At 37.9% G+C, this 23,055-nt stretch overlaps 1 protein-coding gene across 2 annotated transcripts in view; it reads left to right on the top strand.

Moving 5' to 3' along the window:
* The window catches only part of LRCH2 (leucine rich repeats and calponin homology domain containing 2), a 109,616-nt gene that overhangs the window by 11,413 nt on the left and 75,148 nt on the right, over positions 1–23,055 (top strand). For both annotated transcript variants that reach the window (XM_029930866.1, XM_029930865.1), the window contains exon 2: positions 20,516–20,660. In XM_029930866.1, coding sequence (XP_029786726.1) covers positions 20,516–20,660 — 145 coding nt within the window. The remainder of the gene's footprint in view (positions 1–20,515; positions 20,661–23,055) is intronic.

The raw sequence follows: 23,055 nt of genomic DNA, 5'->3' as shown, positions 1-23,055 counted from the left end.
ACGAATTTGAGGATAGTTTGTTCTAGCTTTGAGAAGAATATTGGTGCAATTTTGTTGGGGAGTGCATTGAATGTGTAGATTGCTTTGGGTAGTAATGACATTTTCACAATGTTTATTCTTCCAATCCATGAACAGGGAATGTTTTTCCATTTCTTGGTGTCTTCTTCAATCTCTTTCATAAGTTCTCTATAGTTTTCATCATATAGGTCTTTTACATCCTTGGTTAGGTTTACTCCTAGGTATTTGATAGTTTTTCGTGCAATCGTGAATGGGATCAGTTTCTTGATTTCTCTTTCCGCTGCTTCATTTTTGGTGTATAGGAATGCAACTGACTTCTGTACATTGATTTTGTATCCTGCAACTTTACTGAATTCAATAAATCAGTTCTAGAAGGCTTCTGGTGGAGTCAATTGGGTTTTTAAAAAAGTTTAAAAAAGCTAATACATACACTATGCCTTATATGACTGGTAATTTTTATATTACTTAGTATTAAATTTCTAAGATTCATCCAAAATGTTATGTGAAGCAGTAGTTCATTCTTCTTGATGGCTACATTATCTTTAATTGTGTAATTATACTATACTTTATCCACTTCCTCACTGATGGCCAGTGGGTTGTTTCCACGTTTTTACTCTTGTGAACAGTGCTGCTGTTAAGTAGTAGTATGTCTCCTGTGGTGCGTGTGCCAGAATTCCTCTTGTGTGTATACTTGGTAGTGGAATTTCTGGGTTATAAGGCATGTCAGTGTTCAACTTGAGATAGTGCCAGATTGGTTTAAAATTTACATTTCCTCTGGGACTTCTGGGTGGCTCAGTTGGTTGAACATCCTTACTCTTGATTTCTCAGCTCAGGTCATGATCCCAAAGTCATGGGATCGAGCACTGTGTCAGTCTCTGCACTGAGCGTGGAACCTGCTTAGGATTCTCTCTCCTCTCCACCTCTCCTCTTTCTCTGCCCCTCTCCCCTTCGCACACACATTCTCTCACTCTCTCTCTGAAATGAAAAACAATTTACATTGGCTTCATCATGTATGAGAGAGCCTATGAATCCAAGATCTCCAACACATTGTATTGTCAGATTTTCACATTTTGGCAAAGTGAGTTTAAAGTGGTATCTCAGAGGTGCTCAGATGGCACAGTCGGTTGGGCATCTGAATTCTGCTCAGGTCATGATCTCGCAGTTCATTGGTGCAAGCCCTGTGCCGGGCTCTGTGCTGACAGCTCGGGGCCTGGAGCCCGCCACCTTCATATTCTGTGTTTCCCTCTCTCTGCCCCTCTCCCACTCATGCTCTGTCTCTCTCTCTCTCTCTCTCTCTCTCTCTCCCTCTCTCAGAAATGAATAAACATTAAAAAATGGTATTTCAGTGAAGTGTTTTCTTGATACACATTTTTCTGATCACTAGTGATATTAACGTATCTTTAAATGTCTTTTGGCCATAGTGTTTCCTGTACGGTGAAGTAACGTTTCATGATTTTGCCCAATTTCTCTTGGTTGTTTATCCTTTTCTTATAGAATCCTATGAGTTAAAAAAGTATTCCTTGGGGCACCTGGGTGGCCCAGTCGGTTAAGCCTCCGACTTCGGCTCAGGTCAGATCTCACGTTCGTGGGTTCGAGCCCCGCGTCAGGCTCTGTGCTGACAGCTATCTCAGAGCCTGGAGCCTGCTTCCCGTTCTGTGTCTTCTTCTCTCTCTGCCCCTCCCCCCCCCGCCTCTCTCTGTATCAAAAATAAATAAAACATTAAAAAAAAAGTATTCCTTACACTACTCATTTGTCAATTTTGTATATTGTGAATGTTTTCTCCTAGTTTATCACTTGTCTCTTTGCTTTTTAAAAAGTCTTTTGATGAGCAAATGTTCAAAATTTTAATAGTCAATTTAGTGCTTTATTGTCATTGCTTTTTGCATCTTATTTAGAGAATATGCAAAATATATTCATCTACGTTTTTTACTAAGAGTTTTAAAGGGTTGTTTTGGATGTTTAAGTTCCTAATCAATGTGGAATTGATTTTTATGTAATAGAATGAGGTCCAGTTTCATATTTTAAGACATAGATCATTTTTTCCAGATCTATCTATGTTTACTCCTTTTATTTTCAACATTTTCTTGAGTTTTAAGTCACACCCAAAATTCACCCCATTTAAAGTGTATATTATAGGGGTACCTGGGTATCTCAGTTGGTTGGACATCGACTATTTTTTTTAATGTTTATTTATTCTTAAAGAGAGTGAGCAAGAGCAAACACGAGCAAGGGAGAGGAAGAGAGAGGGAGACACAGAATCTGAAGCAGGTGCTGGGCTCTGAGCTATCAGCCCGGTATAGAACCTGATGTGGGGCTCAAACCCAGGAACCTTGAGATCATGACCTGAGCTGAAGTTGACGCTTAACCAACTGAGCCTAGGTGCCCCGAGCATCCAACAAGTCTTGATTTCAGGTCAGTTCATGATCCCAGGGTCAGGGGATCGAGCCTCACGTTGGGTTCCAGGCTGAGCGAGGAGTCTGCTTAAGATTCTCTCTTTCCCTCTCCCTCGGCCCCTCTGCTTCCCCTGCATGCACGTGTGTGTGCCTGCAAGCTCTCTCAAATTAAAAAAAAGACTTAAAAAATTAAAGTGTATAGTTTATTGATTGTTAGTTCTTCCCCCAAATCCCATACCTATAAACGGTCCCTCCCCATTACCCTCTCATTCCCCTCATCCAGACTTAGTTAATTGCTAATCTATTTTCTCTCTCTATAGAATTAGCCTACTCTGGACATTTCATATAAATTTATTCATAAAGTGTCTGGCCTTTTGTGACAGGTTTCTTTTATCTACCACAATGTTTCCAAAGTTCATTTATGTTGTGTTATGTATCCATACATCATTCTGTTTTAAATCTGAATAATATTCCATTGTACATCTTTTTATCAATTCATCAGTTGATAGGCAATGGGATTGTTTCCACTCTGGTTATTTATTATAAATAATGCTGCTATGAACTCTGATGTACGCGTTTTTGTGTTGATGTATGTTTTCATTTTTTTGTGTATATATGTAGGAGTAGAAATCCTGAGTCACATGGTAATTCTATGTTTAACAATTTGAGGGGCATCTGAGTGGCTCAGTCTGTTAAGCATCTGACTTCAGCTCAGGTCATGATCTTACGGTCAGTGGGTTGTTCAAGCTCCGCATCAGGCTCTCTGCTGACAGTACAGAGCCTGGAGCCTGCTTCAGATTCTGTGTCTCCCTCCCCCTGGCCCCCGCGTGTGCTCTGTTTCTCTCTATCTCTCAAAAATAAATAAATGTTTAGGGGCTCCTGGTGGCTCAGTTGGTCGAGCGTCCGACTTCGGCTCAGGTCATGATCTCACGGTTCATGGGTTCGAGCCCCATGTCGGGCTGTATGCTGACAGCTAGCTCCGAGCCTGGAGCCTGTTTTCAGATTCTGTATTTCCCTCTCTCTCTGACGTTCCCTTGCTCACGCTGTCTCTCTGTCTCACAAAAATAAATAAAACATTAAAAAATAATAAATGTTTAAAAAATTAAGAAAAATTTGAGGAAATGTTAAATTGTTTCCAAAGTGCTTGCACCACCATTTTATATCATTAGGATTCTAATTTCTCCATCTCCTCGACAACACTTGTTATTACCTGTATTTTTATTTATAATCATCTTAGGGTGTGAAGTATTATCTCATGGTTTTGATTTGCACTCCCTAATAGCTAATGATGTTAAGCATCTTTTCATGGGTATATCTTCCTAATGGAAATATCTCTTCAGACTTTGTGCCCATTTTCTAATTGGACTGTCTGGTCTTTACTGAGTTATAAGAGTTTTGATTTTTTAAATTCTGTACATAAATCCCTTATCAGATACATGGTTTGCAAATATTTTTTTCTGTTCTGTGGGTTCTCTACTTTGAAACATGAAATTTTGATGAAGCACATTTAATCTATTTTGCTTATGTTCCTTGTGCTTTTGGTGCCATACCTAAGAAACCATTGCCTAGAGCAGGGTTATGAGGATTCACCCTTATGTTTTGGTTTGAATTTCATAGCTTTAGCTTTTACGTTTAGGTATATTGTCCATTTTTAGTTTTTTGTGTATGGTGTGAGATCAGCGTCCAACTTTCTCCTTTGCATGTGGATATTCCATTGTCCTAGCACCATTTCTGACAATAAATTTCTTTCCTCATCCACTTGTCACCCGTGTTGAAAATCAATTGACTGTAAATATAAATGTTTATTTCTGGACTCTCCATTCACCCATTGATCTTTATTTCTATTCTTTTTTTTATATTTCTGTCCTTATCCCATTACTACACTCTCTTGATTTCTGTGGCTGTGTAGTGAGCTGTGTCTGTAAAGGTTTGTAACCAGGAGGTGTGAGTCTTGCAGCATTGTTCTTTTGCAAGATTGCTTTGGCCCTTTCGAGATCCTTTCCTTCTTGTACAAATTTTAGGATCAGCCTGTCCATTTCTTTAGAAAATGCAAGTTGGGATTTTGATAGGGATTTTGTTGAATTTCTAGATCACTTTGGGGGAGTTTTACTCTCTTAATATTAAATCATCCAACCTGAGTATTCATGTCTTTAAATTGTTTAATATATTTTTTTTCCTAAAATGCTCATTTAGTTTTGAGAGAAAGACACACAGCATGAGTGGGGAGGGTCCGAGAGAGAGGGAGACACAGAATCTCAAGTGGGCTCCAGGCTCTGAGCTGTCAGTACAGCTCGAACTCATGAACCACGAAATCATGATCTGAGCTGAAGTAGGACGCTTAACCAACTGAGTGATCCACGTGCCCCAAATGCTCATGTCTTTTGTTTTATTTATAGCTTTTGTTCAACATTTTGTAATGTTAGTAAATTTTTGTTTTTTTATGTTATTGTAAATACAGTGTTTCTTCTTTAAAGTATACTTGTCATACAACATCAGCATTACTTAATGATTACCATCTCTCACCATACAAAGTTATTACGCTACTATTGACTGTATTTACTATGCCACACTTTACATCCCTGTGACTTATTTATTTCATAACTGGAAATTTGTACCTCTTAATCCCCATCAGCTATTTTGCCAATCCCTTCCCTAACCGCCAATTTGTTTATGTATTTATGAGACTGTTTTTGTTAGTTTTATTTCTTTGTTTTGTTTCTTAGATTCCAAATATAAGTGAAATCACAGTGTATTTATCTTTTTCTGCTGACTTATTTCACTTAATGTAATACCCTCTAGGTCCATCCAGATGTTTCATATGGCATGATTTTTCTTTTATGGCTGAGTAAATATGGAAAATTTTCCTTAATTTCATTTTGGGGATGTTCATTGCTAGTGCATAGAAATATAATTGATTGTTATATACTGACCTTTTGTCTTGCAACATTGCTGAACTAGTGCCTTCATTCTAAAAATTTTTTAATGTTTCAGTAGGTTTTTCTGTATATAAGATCATGTCATCTGGAAATAGGTATGTTTTACTTTTTCTTCTTCTTTTTTTTGAAGCTGGGTGCCTTTTACTTGTTTCTCGCTTAATTTTCCTGGCTAGAACTTCTAGTGTAATGTTGAGTAGAAGTGGTGAGAGTGGACATTCTTGCCTTTTTCCTGAATTTAAGAGGAATGCAGTCAGTCTTTCACCATTAAATATGATGTTAGCCCTGTTTTTTTCATAGATGCCCTTTATTAAGTTGAAGAAATTGCCTTTTATACCTAATTTTGTGAAAAAATTTTTATCACAGGGTGTTGGATTTTTCAGATGATTTTCCTGTGTCTGTTGGATGATCACATGGGTTTTGTCCTTTACTGCATTAATATGCTATACTTACAGTGATTCTTTTTAGTCTGTTATATGCCCTGGGCATTCCTGGCTTATTGCTCTTCAAGTTAGTCTTATACTGCCCCCGGACTCTACCATGCAGTCTACCAAACTAAATGCCATTCCTTGACAGGATCTTGTACCTCGCTCTTTTTTTAAAGTTTATTTATTTTGAGAAGGACAGAGAGAGTGTGAGTGGGGGAAGGGCAGAGAAAGGGAGAGAGAGAATCCCAAGCAGGCTCCACACTGCTAGCCTTTTAGCCTGATGTGGAGCTCGAACTCATGAAACTGTGAGATCATGACCTGAGCGAAAACCAAGAGCTGGACACTTAAGCAACTGAGCCACCCAGGTGCCCCCTATCATGAGCTTCTGTGTCTCCATGTTTTTACCACCTGCGGTTAATGTCCTTCTCCTTCTTTTGTCTCTTGTAAATTCCTATTGATCTTTTGTATCACAGATCAGGTCTTCGTTCCCCTGTCCTCTCATCTTCCACATATAGTGATTACTTTATACCTCTCTTATAGCAGGTGTGCTCCTTTACTGCAATTAATTATTTCCTTTATTGTAGCATTCACCATCAACTTAATAACTTTTCTGGAAGTTGTTTGATGTACTTACTTTGCTGCCATTCTAGCACTAGAGTAGAGTGTGTGGTGCATAGTGGGACATTTGTTCAATTAAGTCTGCTTCTTACCTTGAATGCCTTTTCAGGCCTCTCCGTAATTTGTCTCTCTCTTTTTCCTCTATATTTCCCACTACTCATCTGTGCACCCTGTTCTTCGGTCAAATCGGACTTCACATTGTCTCCCTGATTTTGTTTTAATTGCTTTGTTATTATTTAAAAATATGAAAAACTATTAGAAGAAAAGAAATGTTTATTTTTTATTTAATTTTTGAAAGTAGGCTCCATGCCCAGTGTTGGACTTGAATTTATGACCCTGACATCATGAGTTGTGTGTTCTACAGACTGAGCCAGCCAGTCACAACAAAAATAAGATTATTATTGCTTCATATGCAGAGATATGATTTTTAAACTTTTAACTGTTACAGATTAGCAATAGTTTTTAAAGTTTATTTATTTATGTTTTTAATAATCTCTACATTCAATGTGGAATTTTAACTCATGACCCGGAAATCAAGAGTCCTGTTCTACCGACTGACCCCGTCAGGCACCCCCCCCAACCTTTCTAAAAAAAGTTTATTTATTTTATCTATAGTTTTTGTATATTATATTGTAGCATGAGATATGTTTTTATTTTACAGTAGTTTACTGCTTTTATTTATTTATTTATAGACTGTATGCCCAACATAGGACTTGAACTCATAACCCCGAGATCAAGAATTGCATGTCTACCAAATGAGCCAGCCACGTGCTCCACAGAATAGTTGACTACTTTTAAATATTTGGGTTAACTAATAAATTGATTTTTCAGTAGTGTTGATAACATTAAATAATATGTTAACCGTTGAAAATATTAAATTGTAAAATGTTTTGAGGATTAATATGTTGATTTAACAAACTCTGTTTTGAAAATTATATTTGTAGATGAAGCCCAGTAAAAATTGGGAGATAAATGCACATTTTATGATTAGGTTTAGCCGTTTTCTTGATTGTATAGCTCTAAAATTATATTTTTGTATGTTTTGGTGTAGTATTCTGTTCTTACATTTTTAGGGTGTTGTCTTCCATTTGCCTTAGGCAGAGCTACGATCTACACTTCCAAGGGGCAAAGTTTATCATCCTCAGTAGGATCAGAGCTTAAAGGCCCTCAGAAACAACTCTTTGTATGTTCACTGCTTCTCTTGTAAAAAGCCTCATCACCTCGTCACTGAATCTTCTCAACATTTTTCTATGTAATGTTGCCATAAAAGTCTTCCCATTATAGTCTGTTGTATACTCTTCTTCCAGATTGTTCTTCCTGAGGCTTCCTTATGCCACTGTTCCATTGAAGAAAAATCTTTTATAACATGATTTTTTTCCCGACTGCCTAATAGTCTATTGTATGAATGTACCATATTTTATTTAACCGTCTTCTACTGCTAGACATTTAAGTTACTATTTAATATGAGTAGACAGCCAAGTGCAATTGTATTTTTGGCTTTAAATTGCTTGCCCTAAGAGGAATTTAAATGCACTGAAGGCAGATACAAAAATTCCCTATAGTGTTTGGTTCAGTGTTGTGCTTCTCTGCAATGGTTGATTGTAGACACTTGTCAAATTTCTGGATTTAAAATTGTGGGAAGAGCTTGGCATGGTATGTTCTTTTATATGCTGACTTTTTGTTCTTTTTGACTATAAACTAGTGGAATTGCTCTGCCATGGTACCCTGATGATTTGCACATTTCTACATAGTCCTCATAGGCCAGGCTCAACCAAGGTCTGACCCAAATCTTGGGGGAAGCGGCCTCCCTGGTACACGGCAAAATAGACAGATGACAGGAGGTCATTTCTTACCCACCTCCCTGTCTTGTGGGCGGCTGCCGCAAGGTGGTTTATTATCTTCTCTCATTTTGGGAAGACATTGGACATTCAGGTAAAGCTGTCAGTATAAAATTGCAAAACCACAATCCAATCTGGAGTTGACTTCTCAAAAACAGTGCAGCCCACTGTGCGTGCTGTCTGTCATTTGGTCTGTCCCTCCAGTTTGGTTGTGTCCTGTAGGACTTGAGACCTGGGGAACTGGAATCACGCTTGCCATGCTTTCTCTGTCAGTAAGAAGTGGTCTCTGGATTCATTTGGTCTCACCGGTAGCCGCCGGCGTGCTGCCCGGTAGGCCCTGCCTGACCACTTCATACAAACTGATGGGCTTTTCTTTGGCTTGGTTTGTGGAGTTTGTCATTACTTTGTAATTAATTTACTATAACTTGCTTTTAATTTCAGCATCCAGTATTTAGTGCTTTATTGTTAATCAGCTCAAGTAAGCATGCTCTCTGCTCTCTAAACACAGTACTTTTTATTTTAAGGAGCACAGTGTACTTCGTAATCTGGATTCATCAAAGATGAAGCAGTTAGTTGCATTTAGGATGGTAGCTTGCTGTTGGATTTTTGTTTTGTTTTGTTTTCTTTTTAACACTCCTCAAAGACTACTTTTTTAAAAAAGTATAATTCATTTGCCATTTTTTTAATGCTTGATCTTAACCAGAAGGCTGAGAAGTGGTCATTAGCCTTTTTAGAAAAGTTTATTTATTTATTTATTTTGAGAGAGAAAGAGAGAGCATGAGCAGGGGAAGGGCAGAGAGAGAGGAAGAGAGGGAGAATCCCAAGTAGGCCCTGCATGATTAGTGCACAGAGACTGATGTGGGGCTCGAACCAAAGAAACTGTGAGATCATGACCTGAGCCAAAATCAAGAGTTGGTCACATAAGGGGTGCATGGGTGGCTCAGTCAGTTGAGCATCTGATTCTTGGTTTGGGCTTAGGTCGTGATCTCGTGGTTTGTGAGTTCGAGCCCTGCATCTGGTTCCATGTTGGTGGTGTGGAGTCTGCTTGGGATTCTCTCTCTCTCTCTGTCTCTATCTGTCCCCATCCCCACTCTCTTTTTTTTAAAATAAATAAATTAATTTAAGAAATTAACAGACTCAGGCGCTTAACTGACTGAGCCACCCAGGTGCTCCTACCCCTAGGACTGTTTTTTTTTAAGTTTATTTATTTATTTTGCGAGAGAAAGTGCAAGTTGAGGAGGGACAGAGAGAGAGAGAGAGAGAGAGAATCCCAAGCAGGCTCTGCATTGTCAGTTCAGAGCCCGTTGTGGGGCCTGAACCCATGAACTGTGAGCTCACGACCTGAGCTAAAGTCAGATGCTTAACCAGCTGAGCCACGCAGGTGCCCCCCCAGGACTGCTTTTTTGAAGTAAGCTCTACACCCACTGTGGGGCTCAAACTCATGACCCTTAGATCAAGAGTCTCTACCTACTGAGCCAGCCAGGTGACTTCCACCCCCTCTTTTTTAAAAGAACCACTTTTGTTTCGGAATCCAAAGCCTACTATCCTGGGGAGTCCATTTGATGATGACTGTTTTCTTATTACATTAGATTTTTCTTTTCTTGTGCAGTAGGAAGCTAGTCAGATGTATAAATTAAGGCAAAAAAAAAGGATACTGTATAAACATATCCTATCTCTCTGTCTTTCAAAAATAAATTTAAAAAAAGAAAATAATTTACATGAAAGCATGATTTTAACATTAAAAGTTGCATACTTTCCTGGTAATTTTGAAAATTCTGATGTATAGTAGAGTGTGAGTATAACATGACTCAGATGATGATGTGTGTTAGATGTTTCGTAGGAGGTTGTGGTAGCAGGACCAAGTTGTGTCCCATAAAAAGAAACGATTATATAATAATACCAACTTACCAAGCCTATAACTGTCTGTACATATCATTTTAATGAGTGGAATGTATATGGTTAGAATTCAGTTTACCTTGTGTAATAGAATACCTTTAAAATCGTATAGTACTGTGTTTTTCTTATGACAGAAGCGAAGTTTGTTTATTGTAGAAAACCTGGGAAATAAAAGCCTAGAGAAGAAAATATAAAATACTCCACATTCTACCAACCTTAAATAAATATTAACATTTTGGTGTATTTACTTTATACTCACACACTCACTACCTTTATATGTGTATGAACGAGTGTACAAAAGGTAGTTTCTAAAAATGTACATTTTTGGGGTGCCTGGGTGGCTTAGTCAGTTAAGCGTCCAACTTCAGCTCAGGTCATGATTTCAGGGTTTACGGGTTCGAGCCCCGCATCAGGCTCTGTGCTGACAGCTAGCTCAGAGCCTGGAGCCTGTCTTCAGATTCTGTGTCTCCCTGTCTCTCTGACCCTTCCCCACTCATGCTCTGTCCCTCTCCATCTCAAAAATAAATAAACTATTAAAAAAATTTTTTAAATTACATTCTTAAAGTTCATACTGTGTATATAGTTTGATATTTAAAACGTTCTAGTTATTTTGAGGGGCGCCTGGGTGGCTCAGTCAGTTAAGCCTCCGACTTCGGCTCAGGTCAGATCTCACGTTCGTGGGTTCGAGCCCCGCGTCAGGCTCTGTGCTGACAGCTCAGAGCCCGGAGCCTGCTTCCGGTTCTGTGTCTCCTTCTCTCTCTGCCCCTCCCCCTCTCATGTTCTGTCTCTTTCTGTATCAAAAATAAATAAAGCATTAAAAAAAATTAAAATGTTCTAGTTATTTTGTGAGCATTCTTATTTTCATATTAAGGAATTAAATCTATGATACAATTTTTAAAGGCTGCAAGATATTCTGCTTTAAGGATATACCATATTTTATTTAGCGTTTGACTACTGTTAGGCATTTAAGTTGTTTCTAATTTTCTACTGTTTTAAATAATCCCTAAATGAACATAATTTCCTTTTTTATTAAAAAGTTTTTAAAGTTTATTTTTGAGAGAGAGAGTGCGGGGGAGGTGCAGAGACAGAGACGGGGACAGAGGATCCGAAGTGGTCTCTGTGCTGACAGCAGACAGATCCATGCAGTCTCGAACTTAAGAAACGTGAGCTCATGACCTGATCCGAAGTTGGACGCTTAACCGACTAAGCCACTCAGGTGCCACGAATGTACATAATTTCTTATGTATTTTTATTTGGCTTCAAAAATTTTTTCTTTGGTTTCTTGGATCAATGGGTATGAAGATTTTTCTGGACCTTGATGTATATTGTCAAATAGCCTTCTAGACAGGTTACCTCATTTTGAAATATCATCAGTGGTGTATGGAAGTGCTTTGCCAATACTGAGCAATACCTTTATCTTATTTTATTATTTTTAAAATTTTTTAACCTTTATTATTGAGAGATAGAGAGAGAAAGAGCATGAGCTGGGTAGAGGCAGAGAGAGAGGGAGACATGGAATCTGAAGCAGGCTCCAGACTCCGAGCTGCCAGCAAAGAGCCCGAATTGGGGCTTGAACCCACGAACCGTAAGATCATGACCTGAGCCGAAGTCAGACGCTTAACTGAATGAGCTACCCAGACGCCCCTGAGCAATACATTTAAAAACCTTTAAATTTGACGAGTGATTTATGATATCTTATTCTCTGCATTTCTTTTGATTGACCGTGAAGTTGAACATATTTTCATGTGCATCTTGGTCATTGATAATTTTTCATTTTTGATTCTATTTATGTCCTTCCTCCAGGTCTTACCTATGAGCTGTTGGTATCATTTTGCTTTTTTTTTTTTTTAACTTCAGTCTTCCTTTCTTTTTATGTTGCTAAATCTAGAAACCTTTTTATTTGTGACTTATTCTCTTATTTAATGCTTTGAAAGTCCTTCCCCATTCTAATAGTGACTATTCACTAAAATGTTTTTCTAGTTTTTTTATGATTCATTTTTATCTTTTTCCTCCATCTGGAATTTATTTTAGTAAAAGTTATAGGCTGAGGCTATAACACTTGTATTTTGAAAACAAAAGTTTTCCAAGAATCATTTAATAAATAATACTGCATGGATTCATAATGCTACATTTACATATAATAAGTCTTCATAAGGGTTGAAGTATAGTGTCATTTTTAAACGCTACTTTGATGTTTGAGTGTCATTGCACCGTTACTTAGTCATTATTTCTTGGTGAAACTAAAACACTGCAGAATTTCCTACAGATAACTGAATAGAGCTGCCCTCTCCTTTTTTTTTTTAAGTAAACTCTTACACTTCCACGTGGCCTAATAGTTGTATGACTCACAGTCGTTTTCTCACTGAGCATGCATGTAATCTACCCTCTGGTTAGCAGCTGTGGTTTCTCCTTGTAGCATCTGTTTTTGTTTGCACCCTCACTTCTCAAAGTGCCTGTGCTCAAAAAGACCTTTCCAGTATTGGTTGCTGTAGGCCAGGGAGGTCTGCCTGTTACTGTTTCTCATAATTGTTGGCTTTAAACCATTTTTCCTTCGTTTTTTTTCACATATCTACTTGACCCCCCCTTTTTTTTCCTCTCCTCTGTACCTACAGTTAATAAGTTACCTCACCATGGAGTAGCTTGGAAATTCTGTTACCCGTGCATCTTACTCCTTCAACAAGGCTTCAGAGTTATAGGTGGACTCTGCGTTATCTCGTCCTGAATGATAGCGCAACACCCTTCTAGGGAGTCCTGAATCAAGAAGTCACCTGTCTTTGCGGAGGGCATCTGTTGAAAGCAGACGCCAGAGCCATGGGGTTGTCATTTCCTGTCAGCTCCCACATCAGAGTCTCTGATACTTCAGAGACACTCTCCATTCTTGCATCAACAGACAGCTGGGATGCCTCCTGCTTTCTTGTTGCTTTTGTTTCTAGTCCTGACATTTCTTTTAGATGGAAAAATAGATAAGGAAGCATTACTATTTGAGAGCATATGAATGAGACTTTACATACTGAATCTGCTTACATTTGAGTAATATCAGTTACTAAAGAGCACAGAAAATTTAATTTAAAAATTTTCGTATTAGGAAATATGCTTATGGGTTGGTGGATTTTACCCACTCCCTAAAGACACAGGGTTCTGGTATATATTTTCCATGTTGTAAGAACTGAGTATAATAATCAATTTCTGTCATTTTCTTTTGTATCTTTATGAACATATATATATCATTCTGTGCAAGTTGATAATTTTCCCCTTCATTTCTATTGCTTCTTGGGATTTTAGGTTGTTGTAAAATACTTACTTATTTCTAATATCACTGAGATAGGGAGGAACAGTAAGCGAGTGACTCTGCTGATGTTTTATAGGTAGTAATCACTAGAATCAGAATATTCAAATCCAGTTTAGTGCTCATCGGCTAAATAGCAGTTACCCTTCCCTTTTCCTTCTGTCAGTCTCTGTGTGAACTTTGAGATATACTCCAAGTATGATATAGTACTGGTCTCACCACAACAGCTTTTTAGTAGAACAAAGTGGGGGTGATTCTTTCTGCATAGTTTCTTTCAGGGAAGTGTTGCTATCTAAGTGGATTACATTTGGTGCTAGAGTGAAACAATAATTAGGATTGTGTAGGGTCGGTGTATAACTAGGCTTTACCTACCTTAACACCTACTGCCTGATTCATAGTGCTTAAGAGAATTTTGTTTCAATAAAGGAGTCCAGTCAGAATGCTGCCCAGGAAATAAAGACAATGGGGCTTAGAAGGTGAGGATCAGGATTTGCCTGCCTCGATCACAGACAGTAAGCGCAGAACTACAGAGAATTTGATAATTAAATAGTCTCTGTGGTGAGGCTACAACTTCAAATCCCTGCTTGATAAAGAATGTACATGGTACTCCTGGGAGATAATTTTCCATGGGCTTCATGTTTCTGCACAGCTTGTGAATGAGGCACCAACTGCTCTTTGTTCAGGACTGTGTTTTGGACAAATGAGATAATTTCTCTCTGCAGAGCAAAGGACAGGTGTGCTTACTGTCTAGTATGAAGATGTCTCCCTTTGAACAAACTGCATGCTTACTGTCTATTATAAAAGGTTTGGGTTCCCCCAGCTCGGAGCTCCTCTCCTATAATGTGATATGCTGTGTGGGTAAGCATTCATCTGTAGCTATCTGTGTTGCCTCTGTGGGATTTGGGAGGCAAGGAGAACTGATAAAAATCTGCTGCTTATGCCACCTGTGAGTAATAAAGTCCTTTGTCTCACAGGAGTGTCCTACCTGCTGCCAGCCTCCACACAACTATGTTAGGCTAACTCGTTGGCTTATGAGTAGGGTAAAGTGTCAGATCTTTCAGAGTTTTTGACAGGTACTCAGCATAATGGTTTTGCCTATAAGACATTACTTCCCTTTTGAAGAAACTTGTTTCGTATTCTTTAATCTTTGTTTATTTAATGGATTAAAAATACTGAAAAATTAGTAACAGGCCAGTCTTTAAGTAGCCAAGAAAGCTCTGTATTGGCTCAGACCAAACATTTGTGAATTGGTAAATTAGGAACAGCTGACAGCTTTATAAAGGTGTTCATTATTTTCTTAAATAAAAATTAGACTTGAAGTAAGATTTACATACCTGCGTCCTCTTGCAAGAAGCAGCCTAACATATGAATGTGGCTAGGTTATTGAGAATTTCTCTGACCTTGCTTTCTGATTCCAGTGAACAGAATATTTGAAATCTGAGACAGGAGGTCATAATAGTGTGTTGAAGGAATGCAAATCCACACATAGAACATGGGCTTTGAAGTCACATCTGAGTTTGGAACCCTGGCGCTGGCAGTTATCACTAGTTTTTTAACACTGGGCATGCCATTCAATCTGTCTTCGATTCATACATATAATGTGGAATAATAGCTACCTCACAAGACTGTTATGAGGATTAAACATAATTATTCAATGCCTGTAGCATTCTGATCTAGCATATGCAGGGTGTATGTGTGTGTCAGAGAGAGAGAGGTGGAGGGGAAGAGGGAGAGGGAGAGGGAGAGATAGAAATAGTCATTGCAGTTCCACTTAGGTTGTTGTTGGTGTGAATTTAGAGTTTTCATTTCAAATTATTTCTCCACTTCACCCTCATGTTTCTTTTTAAAAATATTTAAAAAAATTTTAATGTTTTTAATTTATTTTTGAGAGAGAGAAAAAGAGAGAGAGAGACAGAGAGACAGATAGAGAGACAGGGTGAGCAGGGGAGGGTCAGAGAGAGAGGGAGACACAGAATCCGAAGACAGGCTCCAGACTCTGAGCTGTCAGCACAGAGCCCGATGCAATGTAGGGCTCAAACCTCTGACTCCCCAGATCAAGAGTCACATGCTCTTCTGACTGAGCCAGCCAGGTACCTGCCCCCATGTTTCTTTAAGCAGAAAATTCTGTGGAAGATATCTCTGTTAATGATAAGGATGTGTTCCAACAACATGCTTCATTATTAGATATTTTTCCAGAGGTAGAAATGTGTCAGATTGTCAAATATTATCTAGTATTCTTTCAATAAGAGGGACTATAGCAGTCTATATTCTTAAATATCACCTAAAGAAGACTCATGCATCTTAGTTTAAATTTCAACAATTTGCGACAAAAACTGTACACTCTTTTCTGCATGGAATAAGATACTACAATGAATATAATTAACATGGTATCATAGTATGATTTCTGAAAGTCACTTTTCATACCTTGGCAGAAATGCGCGCCTGCGTTCCAGGAATTGCACTGGGTGGCATATGGACCCATCTGTGGCTCTTGTGGCTGCAGCTTGGGAGACAGCAAACAGATTTCCATTCCGTCTGACTCCTTTCCCTCCTTCCCCCAGCTTCCTTGACCTCTGAAGCCCAAGAGTGATACACAACAGAATTTAGATCAGATCATGTAAAATGATCTATTAACATCTCTAACAGGCTCCTTGCAGTTTTACAAGGAGAGTTTTGAAGGAAGGCAGGAAACAGTACACAGTAGTCTGTCTGCTGTTGAGTTGTTGCCAATACTGCTTGGTCATGATTTATGATTAAAACCGAGACAAAAGAAAAAACAATTCACTGGTTATAAAGGTCTTTGTCTCCAAGGACACTAATTAACTGAAATATCGCCTTCCTGCTTCAGGGAAAAAAAAACCATGCACAGCTATATAATTAAAAAATTTTTCGCCGCATTCTCTCATTAATTCTGATAAACTATTTTTATGAGAAGTGTGTTAGTTTCCTGTGTCTGCCATAACAAATAACCACAAACTTGGTGGTTTAAAATAGCAGAAATTTATTTTTTTCCAGTTCTGGAGACTAGACTAGGAAGTGAGCCGTATGGGGCTAAAATCAGGATTTGAGCAGTGCTGTTTGCACTCCAGAGAGGCGGACAGGAGAATTCTTCCCTGGCCTCTTGCACCTTCTGGCGGCCGCCTGCGTTCCTTGGCTGCATCCCTCCAGGGTCTCCTCTGTCTTCACAAGTGTGTGTTTAGCCTCCCCCTCCTTCCTCTTAAAGGGATCCTGTGATCGCAGTCAGGGCTCACCTGGGTAATCCAGGATCATCTCCTCCGTGCAAGATTCTTAATTACACCCGCACAATGTTGTCGTGTAAGCATTCACGGAATTCGGATCTGGTATCTTTGAGGGCCACCATTCAACTCACTTCAGGAAAATAAGGAACAGATTTTAGTTTTCTTTTGTGTGTGTGTGGGAAAGCAGGAACATCGTTGTAATTATCTTTTCCCAAGTTCTGTTTGTCCCCAGAGAAGGCAGGCTTCAAGGTTCTTGTGAAATGAATGCTTCCATAAGGAATAAACAGTTTGTTTTCTCACTTTTAGATGGAACCGTATTAAATACAGTACCAGTTCTGCATGTGTTTCTTGAGTATGTTTGTTACCAGTCATATTATTCTAGTTGCCCTATTGTACATGTTAATTAAACGATTTTTAATGTTGTAAAAATTCCTTTATGGTTTAATTGTACATCACAAGATAAAAAATTTAGAAGTTAAAACTCTATCCATTATATCTCTATAAAAGTCAATTTGTACTTTTTTGAAGGAAAATATGAAATGCTGTTAGTGTGAGATATTTTAAGAAATTAAGATGCAGATTGTTTTGTGTAATTCTCTATCTTTTTTCCCATGGTTGTATTTTTCTTTTGGCATTGTTATTGTTTACCCAATTCTTAGAAAGGATGTTTATAGAGATTTAAAATCTGAAAAACCCTAGAACAAGGTTTCCCTAATTAAGGGCTTTATAATGGCTTGAGTTTTCATTTTGAGTTTATTATGCTTTATTTGATTTCACTCAATTAAATTAGAATAATTAATTGTAATTTTAAGTGGTGTTTACTAAGTAAGTATATTAGCTCATCCAGAAAATAGTTTATTATTGCAAATTTAATTAAATTCCCTAAGGGAACTCATAATATTACGTGGTAATTTAAATAATCTTTTTTTTGGAGGAGAAAGAACATAAAGCCTCACATAATAATATGTAAGTTATTAAAATAATGTGTTCACGGTATTTAAAAATTTTATTAAAATCATTGTTATTATTAATACTGACAGTTTGGCTTATTTATATTGTCAGGAAATAAATGTACACTCATTTTATTTCTGTTATGTTTGGGACTACAGTTATGCATTAGACCAACAATTAGCTTGTGATAAAACAAATCAAGAATAGGATTATGATTGCTTTTACCTTGTAGCTGAACAAATAGTAATTTTGATATTTTTTTCCTGTCACTTCTTAGAGTACTCTTTCTCTTGACCATTATTTTCAGTGTTCTCTGCTTGATTTCACTCCTCTACTCAGCTTGTAAATATTGGCTATCCTGATGGCCCATTCTTGAGCTCTTTCCAACCTAATACTCTGATGTTTGGTGATGTCTTCCATTTCTATGATTTCATAGTACTAACCACGTTCCCACCACTTTCAGTTTTATATATCCATCCCAGACCTCCTTTCTGAGATCTCTAATCTTCTGACTAACTCCTCCATTGGATCTCTTTCAAATATCTTACATTATACAAATATGAAATTGAATCTTTGATTCTAACCTCTGCTTCAAAAAAAAAATAAAACTTCCACCTGCAACAAAAACAAAAATCCTGTTCCACCCCCACCTCTTTTATTAAATAGCATCATTTTTAGTTGCTTACGTCAGGATCCTGGGTGCCATCCTTGATTATTGCCTCTTATTTATCCCATATACACAATCACTTGCCCAATCCCTGTAAGTACTAATGCCAAAATATTTTTCAAATTCTACTTATTTTCTTATCTTTATTCTTGCAATCTTAATTTAAGCTACCATCATTTATCTCTAGGACCACGGTATTATTTATGGGTATAATAATACTTATACAGAATAATGAACTAGGCATACCTTGTTTTTAGGATTTCAGATTAATTGTAAACAGTAATTTTCAACTCCTGGGATTCTGAAAATACAAGTGTAAGAGGTACAATCCTAAATGTAAAAGAAACATCCTAAGATAGAAAAAAAATGAATTCCTTTTTCCTCCATGATACTTGGGTATCCAGAGGAGGTGAGCCAGATATTGAGAAACTTCTGTTTCAGATTCAGATTTTGGTTTCTAGTAGTAATACTGTCTATCCTTTTATTTAGTCATTCACAATCTTGTGGTGGTAGGAAGAAGAATCCAGATTTATTCTCAAATAATCATAACTAATGTTTTCTTTTGACTGTTATAAAATTTTACATTAGGTGAATGTGTGTTTACACACACACAAACATATGTTAATACATGTATATTAATATTCCAATAGGGAATTACTGTATTGCTATAAATAGGTCTCATTCTTCAGAGTGAGGAGGTTGAGCGTTGCTAGGAGGCTGTTCTTCTCATGAGGGAAGATCACAGGCTGAATGCTATGTGGTGGGTTAAGGTACACCGTAGATGTTCTCCCTGACGCAGATAAATAATATTCTTACATTGTTAACCAAATAAGTACAATGAATTAATGCAAGCAAAGTGAACATCTCTGATGAGATAGCAGTGGTTCTCAACAGGTGTGTGTGGGGGGAGTTGAAGCCCGGGGACATTTTTTAGCTGCGATGATTAGATGGTATTAACGGCATCTTACGGATAGATGCCAGGGATGCTGCTAAATACCCCGCAACCCTCAGGCTAGCCTCACACAACAGATCGTTATGGCGCCTAAAAGGTCAATAGTGCTTCAGTTAAGAAATCTTTCTAGGGTATGTTTTTCAACCTGCCATATGATGTCCTAAGTATTTTTTTTTCAAAATTTCATTTAACAAACCTTTAAAGGAGCTGTGCTGGTTAGAATAGTTCCATGATTTTATTTTTGTGAAAATTGAAATGAATGGAAGTATATTTGTGAGTATGTGGAATAAGTTAGGAGAGGAAGGAATCAAGAATAAGTACCAGGTGTCTGGCTTGCACAACTCAACAGGAAGATGTTGGTGGCATTACCTGAGATAAGAGAAACAAATGTATGGAAGGTCTTAAATTCAGATTTTATAGAATTTGTACAGATTTTGTAGAATTTGAGGTTCCTGAGAGTTATCCAGAGAAGTTCTGAAGATCAGAACATAGGTGTTCAGACACAGCTTTAATTTGAAATTTGTCAGTATATAAAAATTATTTTGGCCCTGGGACTGGATGGAATCATCCACTGAAGTGTTTAGAAGGAAAGAACATCTTGTCACAGCTCTTTGGAACATTGACATTTACAATACAGATAGGGGAAATCTAGCAAGAGACTAATAAGTAGCCAGAGAGATGATAAGTGACCCAGAAATGTAGGCTTCCAACCCAAGAGAACAGAAAGTTTCCAGGTGGATGAGTCATTATTGATATGGAGGCTGTTGGTGACCTTGATGGGCATGAATGTGGAATAGAAAAAGAATTACAGTGCATTGAGAACTGCATGGTAAGTAAGAAATTTAGATGTGTTGTAGATTTATGTAACTTTGGCTGTGGAAGAGCTGGAGGAGGATGTGGGATCAGCAGAGGACTTTTGTGTTTTTGAAAAGCCCAGAGAGAATTCCTCATTGGTGTTTGAAAAGATAAATTTTAAAGATGTCAAAGCATATCAAGTAGAATTTGTTAATAAATAAGTTTAAATGAGTATATTTCTAGATGATTTTTTGCCTTTTTGGATAATATTTTGTAACATTCTATGTGTGTATGTATGTAAGCTCTACACCCAGCGTGGGGCTTGAACTCAAAATCTTGAGATCAAGAGTCACATGCTGTACCCACTGAGCCAGCCAGGAGCCCCATATTTTAAATAGTTGCTTAGGTTCTAAATGGGTCAGCAAGTATAAGAATAGTTCTGTTAATTGTCAGTAGATAAAGGTTTATGTTTGATACTCAAATATTACTTTTCTTTTTCAGATCTTTCAAGAAATCGTTTTACAGAAATTCCTTCTGATGTTTGGTTATTTGCGCCTCTTGAGACATTAAATTTATATCATAATTGCATCAAAACCATTCCTGAAGCCATTAAAAACCTGCAGATGTTAACATACCTTAACATTAGGTAAGGAAAGCATTTTTGGGGGGTAGATTTTGTTTTTTTATTACAATTCTAATCATTTTCGGTAACAAAGGAATGTCCTTGGTTAGGCTCTGTAACCCATATTTATCTCAACAGTGTCTTATTTGTATTTGTTGTATATTCACATTACTTTACAGGTTTCTGGTCTTGTTCTTGAGAACAGTGCTTCTCAACCTTCAATCTGCAGAGGAGCCACCTGGGGATTGAAACATCGGATGACATAGGTCCGCCATGGGGCCCGCACACCTAGGAGGCCCCTGCTAATGCCAGTGCCTGTTGGGCCTGATCACTTCGAGTAGCAGGGCTTTAGAGCAGAAATATTCTTCTGAAATCATAGCACCACACCACAGACTTATTTATATGCATCCTCAGTTAGAGTGAAACATTATTAGTATTTTTTTAAGTTTATCATATATTTTGAGAGAGAGAGAAAGAGAAAGTATGAGCAGGGGAGGGGCAGAGAGAAAGGGAGACAGAATCCCAAGCGCAGAGCCCAATGAGGGGCCCGAACTCACGAACCATGAGATCATGACCTGCACTGAAATCAAGAGTTGGACACTTAAGTGACTGAGCCACCCAGGCATCCCTTTAAGTGAAACATTATGAAGAAACAGTTTTTTTGCTGTATTTTTCACACTCTTGTGAGTTCTTGTTGCCAGTTTATGGATGGACAGATTGGGATGGGATTGTTGGAATGTTAGGAAGTCAGTAACAGTTGATGTTAATACTTAATAATGCTTACTGTGTGCCAGACAGCATTACAAATATGTTATCCATATTACCTCATCTCCACAGCAGCATTTTGAGAAAGGTACTATTAGACTCCCTGCATTACAGAAGAGAAACTGAAGAGCGGAGGGAAACTGTATGCCCAAAGTCACTCACTCACACACACACACACACACACACACACACACACACACACACACACACAGAGCAAGTGGTAGAGCCAAGATTCAGATCAAAGCAGTATGGCTGCAGAACTCTCATTCTTAGCTGTTACTGTCTATTTATAACAGTCAACATTCGATAAGTATAAGAAAAAAATTGTCCTGTCAAAAGAGTGACATTGAAATTTTTTTTAAACGTTTATTCATTTCTGAGAGACTGAGAGAGACAGCATGAGCAGGAGAGGGGCAGAGAGAGAGGGAGACACAGAATCTGAAGCAGGCTCCAGGCTCTGAGCTGTCAGCACAGAGCCTGATGTGGAGCTCAAACCCACAAGTGGTAAGATCATGACCTGAGTCGAAGTCAGACACTCAACAGACTGAGCCACGCAGGTGCCCCCAAATGAGTGACATTGGATGGAAAGTGGTGTATTGTGACTTACACTTAGAATCATTTTCAGGGCGCCTTTGTGGAATGTGTGACACTTGATCTCGGGGTTGTGGGTTTGAGCCCCATGTTGGGTGTAGATATTATTAAAAAAAAAATCTTAAAAAAAGTAGTGGAATCATTTTCTTGTGTTCCTTTTTTTTCAGTTGTTAGGGATAATTTCTTCCCCCTCCTTAACAAAGTTACCTGTCTAAATTCCCATATAGGAAAGTGGTAAATATTACTATATATAAATAATAATGCTGCTTTCTCGCTGTGATATATGAATCCTTCTGTGTTTCTCCCTCGGTAGTGTCACCTGGCAGTACAGACTATTTTAACTGAAACTTTATACTTGAACATGTGTGAGAGGAAATTCCTTTCATAGATGTTAGTCATTTGGGTTGCTCTTTTCTCTAATTCTCTAATATCTCCTTGGCCTGTTTTGGGGGAGAGGTTTGAGGCAAGTGAGGCCTTGGTTTAAGTTTTGTCTTTGTTTTTGTTTCAGTCTGTTCTTTTATGGAAAAAGGGGATTTGTCAAAAATTGAATTTGTATATTAATAGAAACGTATGGTAATCTTAAAATAGTTTTATTAAAACTTTTTCTGATTCTTTCCCATTTTAATCTCTAAAAGTCGCCTTTGTTGAAATAACATTAGTCTTTGTTTCTGATTTCCTTTGTCTCTAAAACGTGGCAAAAAAGTGAAGATTAATGACTTATTAGCTGTGTATCAAGAAATTCAACTTTGGAGAAAGCTGACTGCTAACTCAATGAACCTGCTTCTTAAAGGAAGAAAATAGGCTAATTTGAAAAAATAAAAATAAGCTCTTGGTCCAACGTGAGGCTTGAACTCACAACCCCGAGATTAGGAGTCACATGCTCTACCCCCTGAGTCAGCCAGATGTTCCCCCTGCAAAATAGACCAATTTTCAAGCTTTTATTGTCTGGGGGGGATTAGAATGAGTTTGTATTTTTCTCACTTACTTTGCTTTTTATTTTGGTGAAAACATCTCGAGAAAACTTGTAGATGCCTTTTCAGTTCTCTCTTCCTGTGTGCTATTC

The sequence above is a fragment of the Suricata suricatta genome, chromosome X, assembly GCF_006229205.1.
Source record: "Suricata suricatta isolate VVHF042 chromosome X, meerkat_22Aug2017_6uvM2_HiC, whole genome shotgun sequence".
Taxonomy (NCBI): domain Eukaryota; kingdom Metazoa; phylum Chordata; class Mammalia; order Carnivora; family Herpestidae; genus Suricata; species Suricata suricatta.
The sequence above is the reverse complement of the archived record's forward strand: the minus strand, read 5'-3'. Positions and strand labels throughout refer to the sequence as shown.